This window comes from Myiozetetes cayanensis, unplaced genomic scaffold, assembly GCF_022539395.1.
Source record: "Myiozetetes cayanensis isolate MyiCay16 unplaced genomic scaffold, myiCay2020 scf424, whole genome shotgun sequence".
Classification (NCBI taxonomy): domain Eukaryota; kingdom Metazoa; phylum Chordata; class Aves; order Passeriformes; family Tyrannidae; genus Myiozetetes; species Myiozetetes cayanensis.
This window is the reverse complement of record NW_026087659.1, coordinates 12,880-28,716: the sequence shown is the minus strand read 5'-3', so window position 1 is coordinate 28,716 and position 15,837 is coordinate 12,880. Positions and strand designations below refer to the sequence as shown.

Here is a 15,837-nt window from a genome sequence, read left to right as displayed (position 1 = left end):
TGTGCTCTCCAACATCTCCATCAATGACTTGGACACAGCACTGGAAGGGACACTGAGCAAGTTTGCAGGGGACCCAAAACTGGGAGGAGCTGCTGAGCCCCTGGAAGGCAGAAAGGCCCTGCAGAGAGACCTGGACAGATCTGAGGGCTGGGAATCACCAACCATGGGAAGTTCAACAGGGGGAAGGGCCGGATCCTGCCCTAGGATGGGGCAACCCTGGCTGGACGGACACACTGGGAATCGGTGGTTGGGAAGCAGTGCCGGGAAAGGGCCCTGGGGGTGCTGGTGGGTGCCAGCTGTCCCTGAGTCAGCAGTGCCCTGGCAGCCAGGAGGGCCAAGCCTGTGCTGGGGGCATCAGGGAGGGGATTGTCCCGCTCTGCTCTGCCCTGGGGCAACCTCACCTGCAAGATTGGGGCAGTTTGGAGAGACACAATGGAAGGGAGAGATTGAGCCATTGGAGAGTCTCCAAAGGAGGCCACGAGGATAGGGGAGGGCCTAGAGGGGAAGGCGTGTGAGGACACTGAGGGCACTTGGTGTGTTCAGCTGGAGAAGAGGAGACTGAGGGGAGACCTCACTGCAGTTCCAGCTTCCTCAGGAGGGGCAGAGGAGGGACAGGCCCTGAGCTCTGCTCTGAGTTCTTCCCTCAGAGGGTGGTTGGCACTGAACAGGCTCCCCAGGGCAGTGGGCACAGCACCAAGGCTGACAGAGCTCCAGGAGCACTTGGATGATCCTCTGGGGCACAGGCTGTGACTCTTGGGGATGGGCCTGGCCAGGGCTGAGGGTTGGACTCCATTACCTCCCCTGTTCCACCCTGTTTTCCACCCACCCTATACCCCCCTGGAATTGCCTCGGAGGTCATAAAGCCACCCCTGGGGTCAGGCACCAACACCTTTCTTGCTCTCTTCTTCTCTGGACCCCGTGCTTCTGGCACGTTTTCCTGCCCTCTGGAACTGGTCCAAGGCCTAGGCCCAGTCTCGTGGATCTGTTTTCTGTCCTGTCTCGCTTTCTATCAGTCTCTTCACAGCTGCATGAACCATCTCTGTTTTTAGCAAAATTCTTGCCTGTAAATGATCTTCACAAGAAATGGTAACTCTGCACTTTCCCTTGAGACCTTTCAAGCTCACTAAACTCCATGACTTCTGTGGTAGAGTTGTCCTTGTCAAGAGCTTGTCTAAAATACAGCAATTCTATGGCTCAGAATTTCTAACACAGTTTGTCATTTCACCCAAGGTGCTCCCAGTTGCTCCCAGGCCCCCCAGGATGGTTCCTTTCCCTCACAGGGACTCCCAGTCTGAGTCCAGGATGGCCCCAGGCACTGTCAGTCACTGCCTGGACGATGCCATTTGCCCCTGCATGGTCCCAGTTGCTGCCAGTATGATCCCACTATGAGCCCAGTCACCTCCAGTATGATCCCACTAACTTCCAGACACTTCCAGTACAAATCCAGTGTGGTCCCAGTCATCCCCAGTATGGTTGCAGTCCTTCTCACACACTGCCAGTGTTATTGCAGTCACTCCCAGGATGATCCTTGTCAGTCCCAGTGTGATCCCAGTATGAGCCCAGCAGGGACCCAGCTGCTCCCACTATGATCCCAGTTGCCCCCACTGTGGTTCCAGTTGCTCCCATTAACCACTTCTCTGGTTCCAGTAACCCCCAGGATGATCCCAGTCACTTCCAGTACAATATCACTCTATCCTAGGAGGATCTAAGTTACCCCCTGCATGGGCCCAGTTGCTCCCAGTCACCCCACTCTAGTTCCAGTCTCTCCAAGTAAGATCTCTGTCACTGCCAGTCTCTCCCAGTATATCCCAGTCGACCTCAGCATGCTCCCAGTCACACCAGTTATGCTCCCTGTCAGTCCCAGTGTGGTCCTGGTCGCTCCCAGTATAATCCCAGGTGCCCCCAGCGTGGTGGCTCCAGGATAGATCAGGAATGGGGAGCCCTGTGTGTCCCCCCCCGTGTAACCCTGTTCGGGGGGGGGCTTTGGTGGAACACCTGCACCCCAACACGGCACCCAGCGCTCCCCAAAAGGTGCTGGGACCCCCATAAACCGCCCCCGAGTCCCATAAGGACTCCCCAGGCTGCTCTGACCCCATCCAGACCCCCCAAATCCCTCATGTGGGGAGACCTTTCTGGGCACTGGTGGTGCCGGAGCCCCCCCGGCTGCGGGGGCAGCTCCTCCGTGTGCGGGCAGAGCCGCAGCCCCAGCGCTCCCCACCTCGAGCCCACCGGGCCCCCCCCTCGCCCCCAGCGCCCCCGGGACGGCAATTTGGGCAGGGGGAGGGGAAGGGGGGGCTCAAAGGGGGCGCTGGGGCTGGGCCAGGGGGGGAAGGGCTGCAGGGGGCGGATCCCGGAGGCGGAAACACGAAAAAAGCGCCGGGACAGCCAAGGCAGGAGCCGGACGGGAGGACAAAGAAGAGGAGGAAGCAGCACGTGGGGGTCGCTCGGTAATGGCGGGGGGAGCGAGACCGGTTTTAGGGTCCCCCGTAGGAGCCGGGGGAACCCCGGTAGCCGCGGAGTGGGGAGGGCGGAGAGGGTCGATCCCGGAGCTGGGGGATCCCCGCAAACCGGGAGTGTGGGGGGAGCACAGAGGGAACGCCGGGCCCCTTAAACGGGGGTCGCGGAGAGGGGGAACCCCTTGGAGTCTGGAGAGGAGGGGGAGCAGCAGTGGGGGGGGGAGGAGCCGGTACCCTCAATAGGCCGGAGAGAGCGGGGACCCCTGGGACCGACCAGCACCTCGAAGGCGAAAGTCAGGGAAGAAAGGACCACTGAGACCCCCAAAATCCCCGGCATCCCTAAAGACGACCCTATAGAGGGGAACCCCCAGGACTCACCGGACCCCCGTCAGCCTGGAGAAGGGGGAGCCCAGAGCACCCAAGGGGGGAACCCATAGAGGGGACCCCTGGGATTCCTGGGACTCCCTTTTACCAGGAGAGGATGAGGACCAAGGTAACCCAATCCCCAATAAATGCAGGACCCTCGGCAGCCCAGAGAGGAGAAAACAGAGAGGGGGAACTCCTGGGAGTTTTGGGCTGAAGCTTGGTGGTTTGGAGGTTTTTATGGGCTCGGGAGAGCCAGGGGTGGGGGGTAGGAACAGCGGAGTGGGGAGAACAGAGGGATACTGGAGCTGGGGGACCCCCGGCAGGCTGGAGGGGGAGCACGGAGAAGGGGGAGGCCCAGGATCCCCGGGACCCTGAAACGAGGGGGCCCAGAGAAGGGGGAGCCTGGACAGGGGACACGCTTGGGATCCCTGTGAACACAAAGTGGAGAACCTGGAGCGGGGGAATGTCTGGGAACCGGGCACCCTGAGGCAGAGAGCCAGGGCCTCCAAAACCCTCAAGTTGGTAGGACCCCCAGCAGCCCAGAGAGGGGAGATCCCCAGACTCCTAGAGTGAAGAGATCAGAGAAGGGGAACTTCTGAGAAGATTTTTCTGAGCTGAATCTTCATAGTTTGAAGTATTTTCTGGCTGAATCATGATTTTTGTAGATTTAGGGGGAGTTTTTGATTTTTTTTTTTTTTCCTCAAATCTCAGTGTTTTATGTTTTTCCAGGCTAAATCTTGGTGTTTTAGAGGTTTTTAGGTCCCAGGATGGCCGGTGAGTCCTAGGGATGGACTTGGGCAGGAGGAAACCCCAAGCCAACGCACTCAGCCCCTGTTTCCCCCCAGCAGGATTTGTCCTTCCCAAAGCTTGGGCGGATGGAGGAGGAGGCTGCAAGGAAGATGCCTCAGGCCCCCCAGGCAGGTGAGGAGGAAGTCAGTGCCCCTTTGGCCCTGTCTTGTGGTGCATCTGTTGAGCAGCCTCCCAGCAGGGAGAAGCCCTTCAGGTGCTTGGAATGTGGGAAGAGCTTCAGGGAGAGCTCCAAGCTCATCACTCACCAGCACATCCACACTGGGGCACGGCCCTACATGTGTAGGGAATGTGGGAAGAGCTTCAGGAACAGCTCCAACCTCCGCGCCCACCAGCTCATCCACACTGGGGAACGGCCATACATGTGTAGGGAATGTAGGAAGAGCTTCAGGCAGACCTCCCACCTGATCCAACACCAGCTCATCCACACTGGGGAACGGCCCTACACGTGTAGGGAATGTGGGAAGAGCTTCAGGCAGAGCTCCCACCTGATCCAACACCAGCTCATCCACACTGGGGAACGGCCCTACAAGTGTGAGGAATGTGGGAAGAGCTTCAGTGACAGCTCCAACCTCCGCACCCATCAGCGCATCCACACTGGGGAGCAGCCCTACAAGGGCTTGGAATGTGGGAAGAGGTTTCAGACCAGCTCACATCTCCTCCTGCATGAGCAGACACACACAGGGGAGAGGCACTTCCGCTGCACCGACTGCGGGAAGGGCTTCAGCCAGAACTCTACCCTTGTCACCCACCGGCGCATCCACACCGGGGAGAGGCCCTAAAAGTGTGGGAGTGTGGGAAGGGCTTCACCCACAACTCTGCCTTGACCTCACACAAACGGATCCACCCTATGAGTGCCTCAACTGCGGGAAGAGCTTTGGCCGCTGCTCCCACCCCGAATGACACCCCTGATGGTGAGGCAACCCCTGGAGTCCAGTGACTGTCAGTCCATCCCTTTCTACCAGAAAGGCCAGTCCCCTTTCCCAGGGGCAGGTTCTGCCAACAGAACCCTTCTTGGGGGATATGTGGAGATTCCCCCAAATTTACTACTGGAGGTTGAGAGCAGAGATCTCCCCACGAGCGTTGGTCTGGGGGAGTTCCATCCATGTCTAATTCATAATTCTTGCTTTGGTGCCAGCTTGAGTAGAATTGCTTCAACAATTGCTTTAGGGTAGAGCGCTGTCCTATCTTATCCTGTACTAATGGTAGTTTTAGTATTTCTATTATGTGGTAAAAAATTCTGATGAAGGTGTTTTGTCTGATCGTTTGGAACCCTAAATAATTCATTTCTATCAATAGATGTGATTTGCCATCCTTAAAACCTCGGGGACAAAAGTGGTTCAGTCCCACGTCTGTAATTTCTTTGAACTGAAAGTGTTGGCATAACCCAAGGCTGAGATTGGATCCAGCAGCCCCCACACCACACAGAAAGTTGGGAGCTCAGGGGGCCACCCCTTTTCCCAACCCTTCCGTGCCCAAAGACCCCCATGGGACTGTCAGACCCACCAGACTACCCCCCCTTTTCCACCCTTCTCCCTGTTTCTCCCACTTTTCCGTGGTCTCCTGTTACAATCTGCTTAAATATTGCAGAAAGAACTTCAGATTCAAATATTCTCTTGAGCGAAAGTAAGACACACACAAGTTATCTGTTGATACCAAAATCCTGATTTTATTAATTGCTAAGAGATGCAGAGACAAAGGAAAAAATAAAAGAACTTATAAAATAGTTATGATTACTTCTAGAAGCAGAGAAAAGGTACCACCATGCTACCTTTCCCCTGAGCTGGTGTGTGTGTGGGGGAGTACCAGTTTTCTGCCCTTTTTTTTCTCTGTCTCTGCAGAGAGCTGACAGAGAATGTCTGAGAGGAAGATTTTGATGGGCAGAAACAATGGAGAAACATAATCTTTGGCATTCATAAATTATCTGTTTGCTACAGATGGTTTCCGTGGTAACCGATGTAACAATGGGAATGCATCATGGTTACCATGGTAACCCACGCTGAGATGGACATGTATAATGGTTCCATGGTAACTAACCGTAACAATGAGATTTCAGAATGGTTGCCATGGTAACCAAGGTAACAATAAGACTGCACAATGGTTGCCATGGTAACCAACTGTAACAATGAGAATGCAGAATGGTTGCCATGGTGTAAGGTGGTACTTTTGATTTAGATGATCAGTGGAGCATACAGGGTTTAGAACGTGATTATGTTTGCATGTGAAACCAGCCAGAGTGTTGTACAAGGTGATTTTATTGCACAAGTTCACTGTAAGGCCCATTGTGCCTTTAGCAAAGTTAACTGGATGTCCCCCATTATCAGAGCTGAGCTCCTCCTTGGCTTGGCTCCACTCTGCAAGAGAGATACAAATCCCCTTGAAACACAATGGTACAGGTCGTCCATAGGGCTGAGGAAGGTGATGGAGAGGAAGATGATGTGGGCAGGGGTCATTGGCCCCTTGCCCTACAGTGGGGCACGCCCAGACTGTTGCCATGAGGTGATGAACGGGCGCTGTTTGGCTGCCACTCAAGCACCACCTTCTGCTGTGTCCTGGCCCTACGTAGTGTAATGTAGAGCTGATGGAATGGGGTGTCAGCACTGCTGGGTGGAGCGATGCTCATCCTTCCATCCACACTGTGCTGCTCCGCGGGGACACCCGCCAAGCACGGGCACCGACCAGCCCTGCAGAGCCTGGTAGGCCTGGCCTGTGTGTGCAGGTGAGCACAGTTTATTGATAGGAAGCAACAGGGAAAGCAAAAGTTTTATATTTTTTTGTATCTCTTTAATTCCCTTTTTACTAGCTAATATTGTATCCCTTTAATTCCCCTTGTACTAACTAATACTTTATTAGAGGCTGTTTGTAGTACTGTATGAACACCAATAGATAAAGTAGGGTTTTTTTGTATTCTTTTAAATTTTTGATTCTCTTTGCTAGTAGTTTTTTTTTACTCTCACTGCAATAAAAGGTATTTTGTAGTGTTTGAATGACTGTTGTACTTGTCTTTATTCCAGACATATCCTTGCAAACCTGGTACACACAGTGATGTCATGATTGTCCCTGTGATGTCACCAGTGTCACCAATGATGTCATAGGTGTCTCTGTGATGTCACCCTTGTCCTTGTGAAGTCACTGATGTCCCCAGTAATGTCACTGATGTCCATGTGTGGGGTGCTGAGCTGAAAAAAGACACACTATGGACAAACCATACTAATTGGCCTCAGTTAGGCCTGCCCCTGACATAGCCAGAAGCCTCTTTGCAGGCAGTGGAAAGATACAGGAGCAGTGATAACAGACTGCAGGAATGTAAACAAAGAGAAACCTGTGACAAAAAAAAAGGAGGACTTTTAGGAGAAAAACAATGTCTTCATATTACGTGGACATCTGTGTGCACCCAATAGGAAGTGTGTCAGTAATACACGCTTGGTTTGGGGGTTACAGCAAATAACCAATAGTTTGAAAGTGATCACGCCCCGGGGGGCAGTGAAAGTATATAAGAGGTTGGGTTATGTAAATAAAGAGGAACATTTGTGTAAATCATCCTGATTTGTGTGCAGTTTGTTCTGGAAGCTCCTCCGCCAACATCCACGTTATATCACAGCTGTCCCTTTGTTGTCACCAGTCCCCTGTGACGTCACTTGTCCCCAGTGATGTCACTGCTGTCCCTGTGATGTCACCAGTGTCACCGATGATGTCACTGGTGCCTCTGCGATGTCACCCCGTCCTTGTGAAGTCGCAGATGTCCCCAGTGATGTCACTGATGTCTTTGGGAGATCATGGCTACCCCTTTGTTTTCACCAGTCTTCTGTGATGTCACTGGTCCACAATGATGTCAGTGCTGTCCCTGTAATGTCACCACTCTCCCCTGTGATGTCACCAATGTCCCCTATGATATCACTGCTGTCTCTGTGTTTTTATCCAGGTCCCCTGTGATGTCGTCAATGTCCATGTGACATCAAGACTTTCCCTTTGTTGTCACCAGTCCCCAGTGATATTTATGGTCCCCAATGACACCATTGCTGTCTCTGTGATGTCACCACTGTCCCCAACAATAGCACCATGACTTCGTGGTGTCACCGATGTCCCTGTGATGTCACTGATGTCCCTCTGACATCACAACTTTCCCTTTGATGGCAACAATCACCTATGATTTCACAGGTTCCTCTGTGATGTCACCACTGTCCCCTGTGATGTCACCAATGTCCCCAGTGATATCACTGGTGTCTCTGTGTTGTCACCTCCATCCCCTGTGATGTCACCAATGTCCCTGTGACATCACGGCTTTCCCATTGCTGTAAGCAGTCCCCTGTGATGTCACTGGTCTCCAATGATGTCACTGCTGTCCCAGGGATATCACCAGTGCCCCAGCAGTTACCACCATGTCCCTATGATGTGATCAATGTCCCTGTGATGTCACCACTATCCCCTGTAATGCCACCAGTGTCCCCGATGATGTCTCTGTGATGTCACACCTGGCCTTGTGATGTCACCGATGTCCCCGTTGATGTCACTGGTGTCTCTGTGGTGTCATCCCAGGGCCTTGTGCAGTCACTGATGTCCCCTGTGAGGTAAGCAATCTCCCTGTGACATCATGGCTGTCCTTTTATTGTCAACAGTCCCATATGATGTCACTGGTTCCTAGTGATGTCACCCATGTCCCTGTGATGTCACCACTGTCCCCTGTGGTGTCAGCAATGTCCCCGATGATGTCACTGGTGTCTCTGTAACTTTGCCTTTGTCCTTGTGAAGTCACCAATGTCCCCGTTGATGTCACCAATGTCATTTTTGTATCACAACTGTCCCTTTGTTTTCACCAGTCACCTGTGATGTCACTGGTCCTCAGTGATTTCACCCATATCCCTGTGATGTCACCAGACCCCTTTCATGTCACTAATGTCCCTGTGACATCACGGTTGTCCTCTTGTTTTAACCAGCCCCCTGTGATGTCCCTGGTCCGCAATGATGTCACAGCTGTCCCTGTGGTGTCACCATTGTGCCCAGAGGTGGCACCTTGTCCCCATGATGTCGCTGATATCTTTGTGCTGTCACCAGACCCCTGTGATGTCATTGATCCCCAATGATTTCTCTGTTGTCCCTGTGATGGCACCACTGTCCCCTGTGATGTCACTGGTACCCAGCGATGTCACCCATGTCCCTGTGATGTCACCACTGTCCCCTGTGATGTCACCAATATCCCCAATGATGTCACTGATATCTCTTTGATGTCAACCATGTACTTGTGATGTCACTGATGTCCCATGTGATGTCACCAATGTCCCTGTGACATCACAGCTGTCTCTTTGTTTTTACCAATCCCCAGTGGTGACAATGGTCCCCAATGATGTCACCAATGTCCCTTTCATTAGGTTTAGGGTTAGGGTTAGGTTTAGGCTTAGGTTTTAGGGTTAGAGTTAGGGCTTAGTGGTTAGGGTTTAGGGTTTAGAGTTAGGTTTAGGGTTTAGGGTTAGGGTTAGGATGTAGGATTTAGGGTTTGGGTTAGGGCGTTAGGGTTTAGGGTTAGGCTTAGGGTTATGTTTAGTCTTAGGTTTTAGAGTTAGGGTTAGTGATTAGGGGTTAGGGTAAGGGGTAAGGGTTAGGTTAGATTTAGGTTTTAGGCAATGTTTGGGTTAGAATAAGGGATAGGGTTAGGGTTAGTGTTTAGGGTTAAGCGTTGGGTTCAGGCTTAGATTTTTTTAAGGTTAGGTCTAGGGTTCAGTATAGATGAAGATACTTCCCAGTCCAAAGGTGCCTGCATAACCAACTCTTGCTCTTTCTGTAGTGCCAAACATGATGCATCAACTGCACTTGAGAGACAGAGGCTCAGGGCTTTCTTTCCTGGGTGCAATGCCACTCATTCGCTTGTAGGGACGCTGGGCTGAAACTGCTGTCTGACAGCCAAAATTCCATAAGGATGAAGAAAACTCCCTGACCAAAGGTGCTCGCACAGAAAGCTCATCCTCTTTATATAGTGCTGAGAGAGGCGCCCCAACTGCACTGGGTAGATGGTGAATCAGTGTTAGGGTTAGGGTTAGGGTTAGGCTTAGGCTTAGGCTTAGGCTTAGGCTTAGGGTTAGGGTTAGGCTTAGGGTTAGGCTTAGAGTTATTGTTTAGATAACATTTGGGTAAGAGTAAGGGATATGGTTACAATTATGGATTTGGGTTTAGGTTTAGGTTTTTTTAAAATATTAGGTCTAGGGTTCAGTACTGCCTGAGAGACCTCCCAGTCCAAAGGTGCACGCACAGAAAGCTCTTACTTTTTCTGTAGTGCTGAAAGTGGCGCACTAACTGCACTAGATAGATGCTGAGTCAAGGTTAGGGTCAGTGTTAGGGTTTGTGTAAGGATTAGGTTAGGTTTAGGCAACGTTTGGGTGAGAGTAAGGGATAGGTTTATGGTTAGGGGTTAGGGTTTAGCGTTAGGTTTAGACTTGGAGTTTTTTTAAGTTTAGGTCTAGCGTTCAGTACTGTGAGATACCTTCCATTCCAAAAGTGCACACACACAAAGCTCTTGTTCTTTGTGTAGTGCTGAGAGTGGTGCACAAATTGCACTTGATAAATGATGAGTCACAGTTAGGGTCAGTGTGAGGTGCTGGGATTTAAGGTTAAGGTTACAGATAGGGTTAAGTTTAGGGTTAGGATTAAGTAAAGGTTAGGGTTTAGGTAACTTTTGGGTTAGAGTAAGGGATAGTTTTCTGGTAGGAGTTAGGGTTTAGAGTTAGGTTTAGGCTTAGAGGGGGTTTTTTTTTTAAGTTTAGGTCTAGGGTTCAGTATAGATGACAATACCTCAAAGCTCCTTCTCTTTGTGCAGTGCCGAGAGTGGCGCAGCAACTGCACTTGAGAGACGCAGACTCAGGGCTTTCTTTCCTGGGCAGTCGTTCTCTTGTAGGAGTGCTGGGTTGAAACTGCCCGTCCCACAGTGTGACACATTTGCTTGTTCTAACGAAAAAAGGAACTGAGCACTAAATATTTTCCTTCCCCCCCCTTCCCCACTTTGTGGGAGGGATGTTGAATGGGCAGATTGGCCTTGCTCTTGGATGATTGAGCAGCACAAAAGAACTGGTCAGGGACTCAGATTCCAGACTGATGACCCTTGAAGTCTTGGGGAGGGATGAGGAGGGTTTTTTTATTGTTTTCTTTTCCCTCTTCTGGGAAACAAGACACTTCATTGTTGCCTGAACTGAGACAAGGTGTGGGTTGGAAAAGCTCCAAGGTTTCTTTATTCTCAGCCTGACCACTTAGCCTCAGTTTGCCTGCGCCCTGTTTTCTGCCCCCAGCCCAGACCTGCTCAGACTTCATCAGAGAGGAACTATTTGGGAAGGAGGTCACCCTTTTATCCCTCTTCTGCTCTCGTGTTTTTGGTAGAGTGTTTTTTTTTTTTTTGTTTTTTTTTTTTTTTTATATACACATCAAGGAAAAGGGGAAGTCACACAGTCAGGTACAGACAACATGAGTTTTCTTGGGAAGAACCCCTTCTCTCCTCTTTCCTGTTCTCGGTGGTGTGGGGGGGAAATCTCCATTTTTGGCTTCTCCTGCACCCCCGGGGACCCCCTCATGGCAACCGCCATACCCAACAGTGCCCCCCACTGGACACCAGAGGACGCTGCAGGCTCTGTTCTTTCAGTGATCCAACAGCGCCCCCTGCTGACTGTGGTTCCAATTGCACCAAAAAAGTGCAAACTGAGTTGTTTACCTTTTTGTTTGAAGGGGACTTTTGGGTATAGGATTATTGTTTTGTTGTTTTCTTTGTGTTCTTTCGTTGTTTTACCTGTCGTGGTTTTCTCTGGGTCAGTTTGCTCTCACACCCCCCACACAATTACTATAAGTTGAGAGGTTTATGCAGACAAAAGAGAACTGATTGGAGAGAATAATATGAATATTTATTACTGGCAAAATAAAACTAAAGAACTATATCTACAATAATTCTATTTAGGTAAAAACATTATATATTTACAGAAATACCTGTCTCCCCTTTTTATCAGTCCAGGAGGAGAAGCAGTCTCTTTCTCCATTCTCAGAGCTCCGGGTCTTTTCAATAACTCTGCAGCACTCTAAAGCTCTTCTTCTGTTGCAGCTGGAACTCTTTCTCTCTCTCTCTTTGTCAGCTCCAAGGCTGGACCTACCCCCCTCCTGGACTAAGACTGAAGGCTGAGGGGTTACCAAGGCCCTGAAGGTTTTCTCTTCCATGGACTGCAAGGGGACACTTGCCTACCATGGATCTTCACCACAGGGTCACAGGGGATAATGGCTTTTGAGTCCACCCCTGTTTCCTGTGGGGGTCCCTCCCCATGGGAGAACACTCCTTGATAGACCTCTCCGACATGGGTCTAGCATGGATCCTTCACTTGGATCCCAACATCTTACCCGAGCCGTTCTCGCTCCAGTGTAAGCCTCGTCTCTCTCAGGGTCGCAGATTTCCAGCAGCAGCATGGATCCCTCACCCGGACCTCAAGCTTACCCAAGCCGTTCTACTTCAGCGTAAGCCTTGTCCCTCTCAGAATCACAAATCTTCAACAGGACTCTACTTCACCTCAGGTCTCTTATAAAGTCTCAACTCCTTATGCATCCACTTACTTCAGTATAGGCTCTTCCACAAGCAGCATGGGGGTCTCCTCACCCCAACAAACTTCTACAGGTGACAGGGGTTTATTTTTCATTCTTTTCCCTGCTGAAGGGAGTGAGAGAGAGCAAGAGAGGGGAGAGGAGAAGTCCCCCCTTCAAACTTCTCTTCTCTCCTACTGCAGCTTTGGCCTTGGCTACTTCGTTATCCCTCTGCCGGAATTCTTCTACAGCGCTTTTCATCCAAGCAGTCAGTCCTCTATTTTTTTTTTTCTCTACTCTCCTACAGGAGAGAAAGGGGGCTTCAGTGCCACACCTACCTCCGGCCCAGGGCCGGGGGAGGATGGACACCTGACCCCACTTGGGACCTGCTGCTGCTCCTACATGGCTACCTAATTTCAACTGCGCAACCAGTTTCTCTTCTGTTTTCTTAAATATGTAATTAGTAAAGGTGCTACTAAACCTTTGATTGGCTTTTACTCCAGAAATCCACCTGGACAAAACCACCCTCAGCCCCAGGGGCTGGTTGGTGGGCAAAACCACGACACTGCCAATACACATATATCCTTTATTAAAAGGTTGTTATTATTTTCCTTTCTCCACACTTTCTCAATCAGAACCTCTTAATTTTGGATGTACAATTGCTTAGATGGAGGAGATTTGGCTTTTCCTCATAACTCATCCTCCTTAGCAAAACACTTCTATCTCATTAAACTGAGGTAGACAGCCATAATTTAGTTAAGATGAAGACACCTCCCAGACCAAAGGTGCCCATACTGAAAGCTCTTGTTCCTTGTGTAGTGCCAAGAGCAGCGCACCAACTGCACGAGATAGGTGGTGAGTCAGGGTTAGGGTTAGTGTTAGGGTCTAGGATTTATGGTAAGGTTTAGCATTAGGTTAAATTAGGATAGGATTTAGGTAAGGTTTGGGTTAGGGTAAGGGACAGGGTTGTAGTTAGGGGTTAAGGTTTAGTGTTAGGTTTGGCTCCTTTGTTATATTATGGCCTATGCTCTCCATTCTGGAAAGGTCCATGGTCACCAAAGAACTAATGAAAGGGGAGACCTCTGTGGCCTGAGCTCAGCTGCGACATCCACTAGACCCTCAAACCTTCATATTCATACTGTTCTACTGCCCTTCCTTACTTTCCTTGGATTTTCTTTCCTAACCTAAATCCCAGTCAAAAGTAATTTTTAGCCCTGGCTGGACCCAGAAAGGCCCATGCCATTGGAGCATTAAAATACCATGTGAGGTCACAGGGTCCCATCTGTTCCTACATCAAAATTGTCATCAGTTGGCAGAGAGAGGTTTGTCATAATGCTAAAGTCTTAGACAAAAAGAGCTCTGCATATTCCCATGTGGGCTGGGTTTGATGTCCCCACATGAGTCCCATGCAGCAGGTTTTGGTTAAAATTCCTGGAGACAGAGAGCTGCTCTTGGGGGACATTTCACCTGACTCTTCTCCTTGGATGAGGCAGAAACATCCCCTTTCTCTTGCCCTTCTCGGTGTTGTGGGGCGAAAATCTCCCTTGTCAGGGAGCCCCTGCAGGCTCTGCCCCTCCGGTGATCCAACAGCGGCCCCTGCTGACTGGGATTGGAATTGCGCCAAAAAGCGAGGAATACCGAACTGTTTCCTTTTATTTGAGGGGGATTTTTGGTCCAGGATTACTCGATGATCTTTGTGGGTTCCTTCCAATTTGGAACATTAAGTGTGATTCTGTGAAATTCAACAGGACTGTGTGTGAGGAGAGAGCAGGGGCTGAGCAAAGCAGAGTAGAGTAATAGCAGCACAGCCCTTGAGCACTGTGAGGACACAGCACAGGATCCAGATCCACAGGGGAATGGTTGACCCTGGAAGAAGTGGGGGGGGTCACAATGTGGACAAAATATATCTAGGAGGGATGAGCACTGGAGTGCTGCTGAGAGGAGCAGGACAGGGCATGTCCTGGGCACAGGGCGGGACACAGGCTGTGTGGATCAGGCGTGCAGCAGTGATGGGCAGAGCTGCTTTGGGGAAGGCAGGAGGATGATTGCTTCCTTCAGCCCCCGTGGGACTCTGAACAAAAGGGGTGATTTTCAACACTTCCCAATGGGTTCAGGGCAGAGTGTAACACCTGGGAGGTGCTGAAATTCTTAAGGCTTTAGAGCCATCCACCTGGGACCACAAATCACACAAAAACCAGGCTTGGGGTGCTGTCAAACATGGGAAAAAGGAGATGTGGGTTGGAGCTACATGGGTGGGAAAATTCTTGTCTAGGAAATCCTCAGTGATGGGAATGTGGAAGGGGCATGTGGTTAAGCTCTCTCCAGAGCCACAACTGGGCAGGATATTCATTTCTTGATCCTCACAGATGACAGAGGGTGGATCTGGGATCCCCACAGTGTCTCAGTGTGTGCAGCACCTGGGGGAGCTGCAGGCTCTCAGCCTGTGCATTTCTCTTCCCAGGCAACTGGTCCAGCTCCCAGGCAGGCACAACCATCAATGGTGAAGGATTCCCTCCTCACACACTCAGTGACCCTCAGCATCAGGGCCAAGGCTGCCCAACTGCCACCACCAGGACATGAGGAGATTCATCAGCTGGGATCTCACTGGGCTGGAATGGCATGTCCTGCTCACTGCTTCCTCTCCCCATCACGCCTTCTCTGGTCTCTTCTCTTTTTCTAAGAGCCCATGTCAACTGGTTGGGCAGATTTGCATGAACTGGCTGGTTCCACATTCATCTAAAGGATCAAGATGGGAACTGGGGGAGAAGTTCAGTGTCTGGGATGGTCCCTGCACAGGACACCAAGAATCATGAGCTCTACATTTCTCTAACAGACAGCAAACCCTCGACTAAGACAATATTCCCTGTCAGAGGCAAGTGATAACTTGTGAGCCCTTTCCACTCTTCTTTCCTCCTGGATATGTTTTGTCCACATTGTGACCCACTCTTCTTCCGGGGTCAACCATTCCCCTCTGGATCTGAATCCTATGCTGTGTCCTCACCTTGCTCCTCTTGTTGTCCGCCCCCATCAGCACCCTCGTCCTGGAGAGATGGGGCTACTGAGCAGTGGGAGAGCCCAGCCTGGAGACATCCCCATGCCCATCAGTTCCCTCTGATGCTCTCCCTGTCCTGCACTCCCTGCTGTCCCCGTGTCTCTGCCCCCTAACCTGAGTGGGACCAACCCCACCCCCAGCTCCCCTTTGGGCTCAGCCCGCTTGGGGCAGTGCTCAAGGGCTGTGCTGCCATTGCCCTGCTCTGCTTTGCTCAGCCCCTGCTCTCTGCTCACACACAGCCCTGTGGAACTTCACAGAATCACACCCAGTATTCCAAGTTGGAAGGGACCCACAAGGATCATTGAGTCCAACTCCTGAGCCTTCATTGGACCATCCCCCAGAGTCACACCACGTGCCCGGGAGTATCGTCCAAACGCTTCTTGTACTTGCACCGAGCCAGCGGTGCTGAACCCCCACTCTGCACCTCCTGCTCCCAGACAGCAACATCTCCAGCTTCTGGGTAAGGGAGAGGGGATGCAACCATCTCCTAAGTTATCCCAAACAGGGCATTCCTGTTGAACCTTGATGTCTGCCTCACCCCTCTGGGAGGATCTGTGGGCATGTGCTGGGAATTCCTGAAGGTGCTGCCATTGCTGGAGGAGTTGCATTTCTGCTGTTCCC

The 15,837-nt window shown here is 51.1% G+C and overlaps 1 protein-coding gene across 1 annotated transcript; it reads left to right on the top strand.

The window, feature by feature from the left end:
• The first annotated feature begins 2,380 nt into the window (after positions 1-2,380).
• On the top strand, positions 2,381-4,411 carry LOC126648018 (zinc finger protein 239-like). The gene is made up of 2 exons (XM_050330667.1): positions 2,381-2,447; positions 3,582-4,411. The coding sequence occupies exon 2, from the start codon at positions 3,698-3,700 to the stop codon at positions 4,409-4,411; it is 714 nt and encodes a 237-aa protein (XP_050186624.1). The 5' UTR covers positions 2,381-2,447; positions 3,582-3,697.
• Positions 4,412-15,837: the final 11,426 nt, after the last annotated feature.

Bases quoted from the DNA above. Each gene is read 5' to 3' on its own strand.
- LOC126648018 (XM_050330667.1), top strand. From the start codon at position 3,698: ATGGAGGAGGAGGCTGCAAGGAAGATGCCTCAGGCCCCCCAGGCAGGT.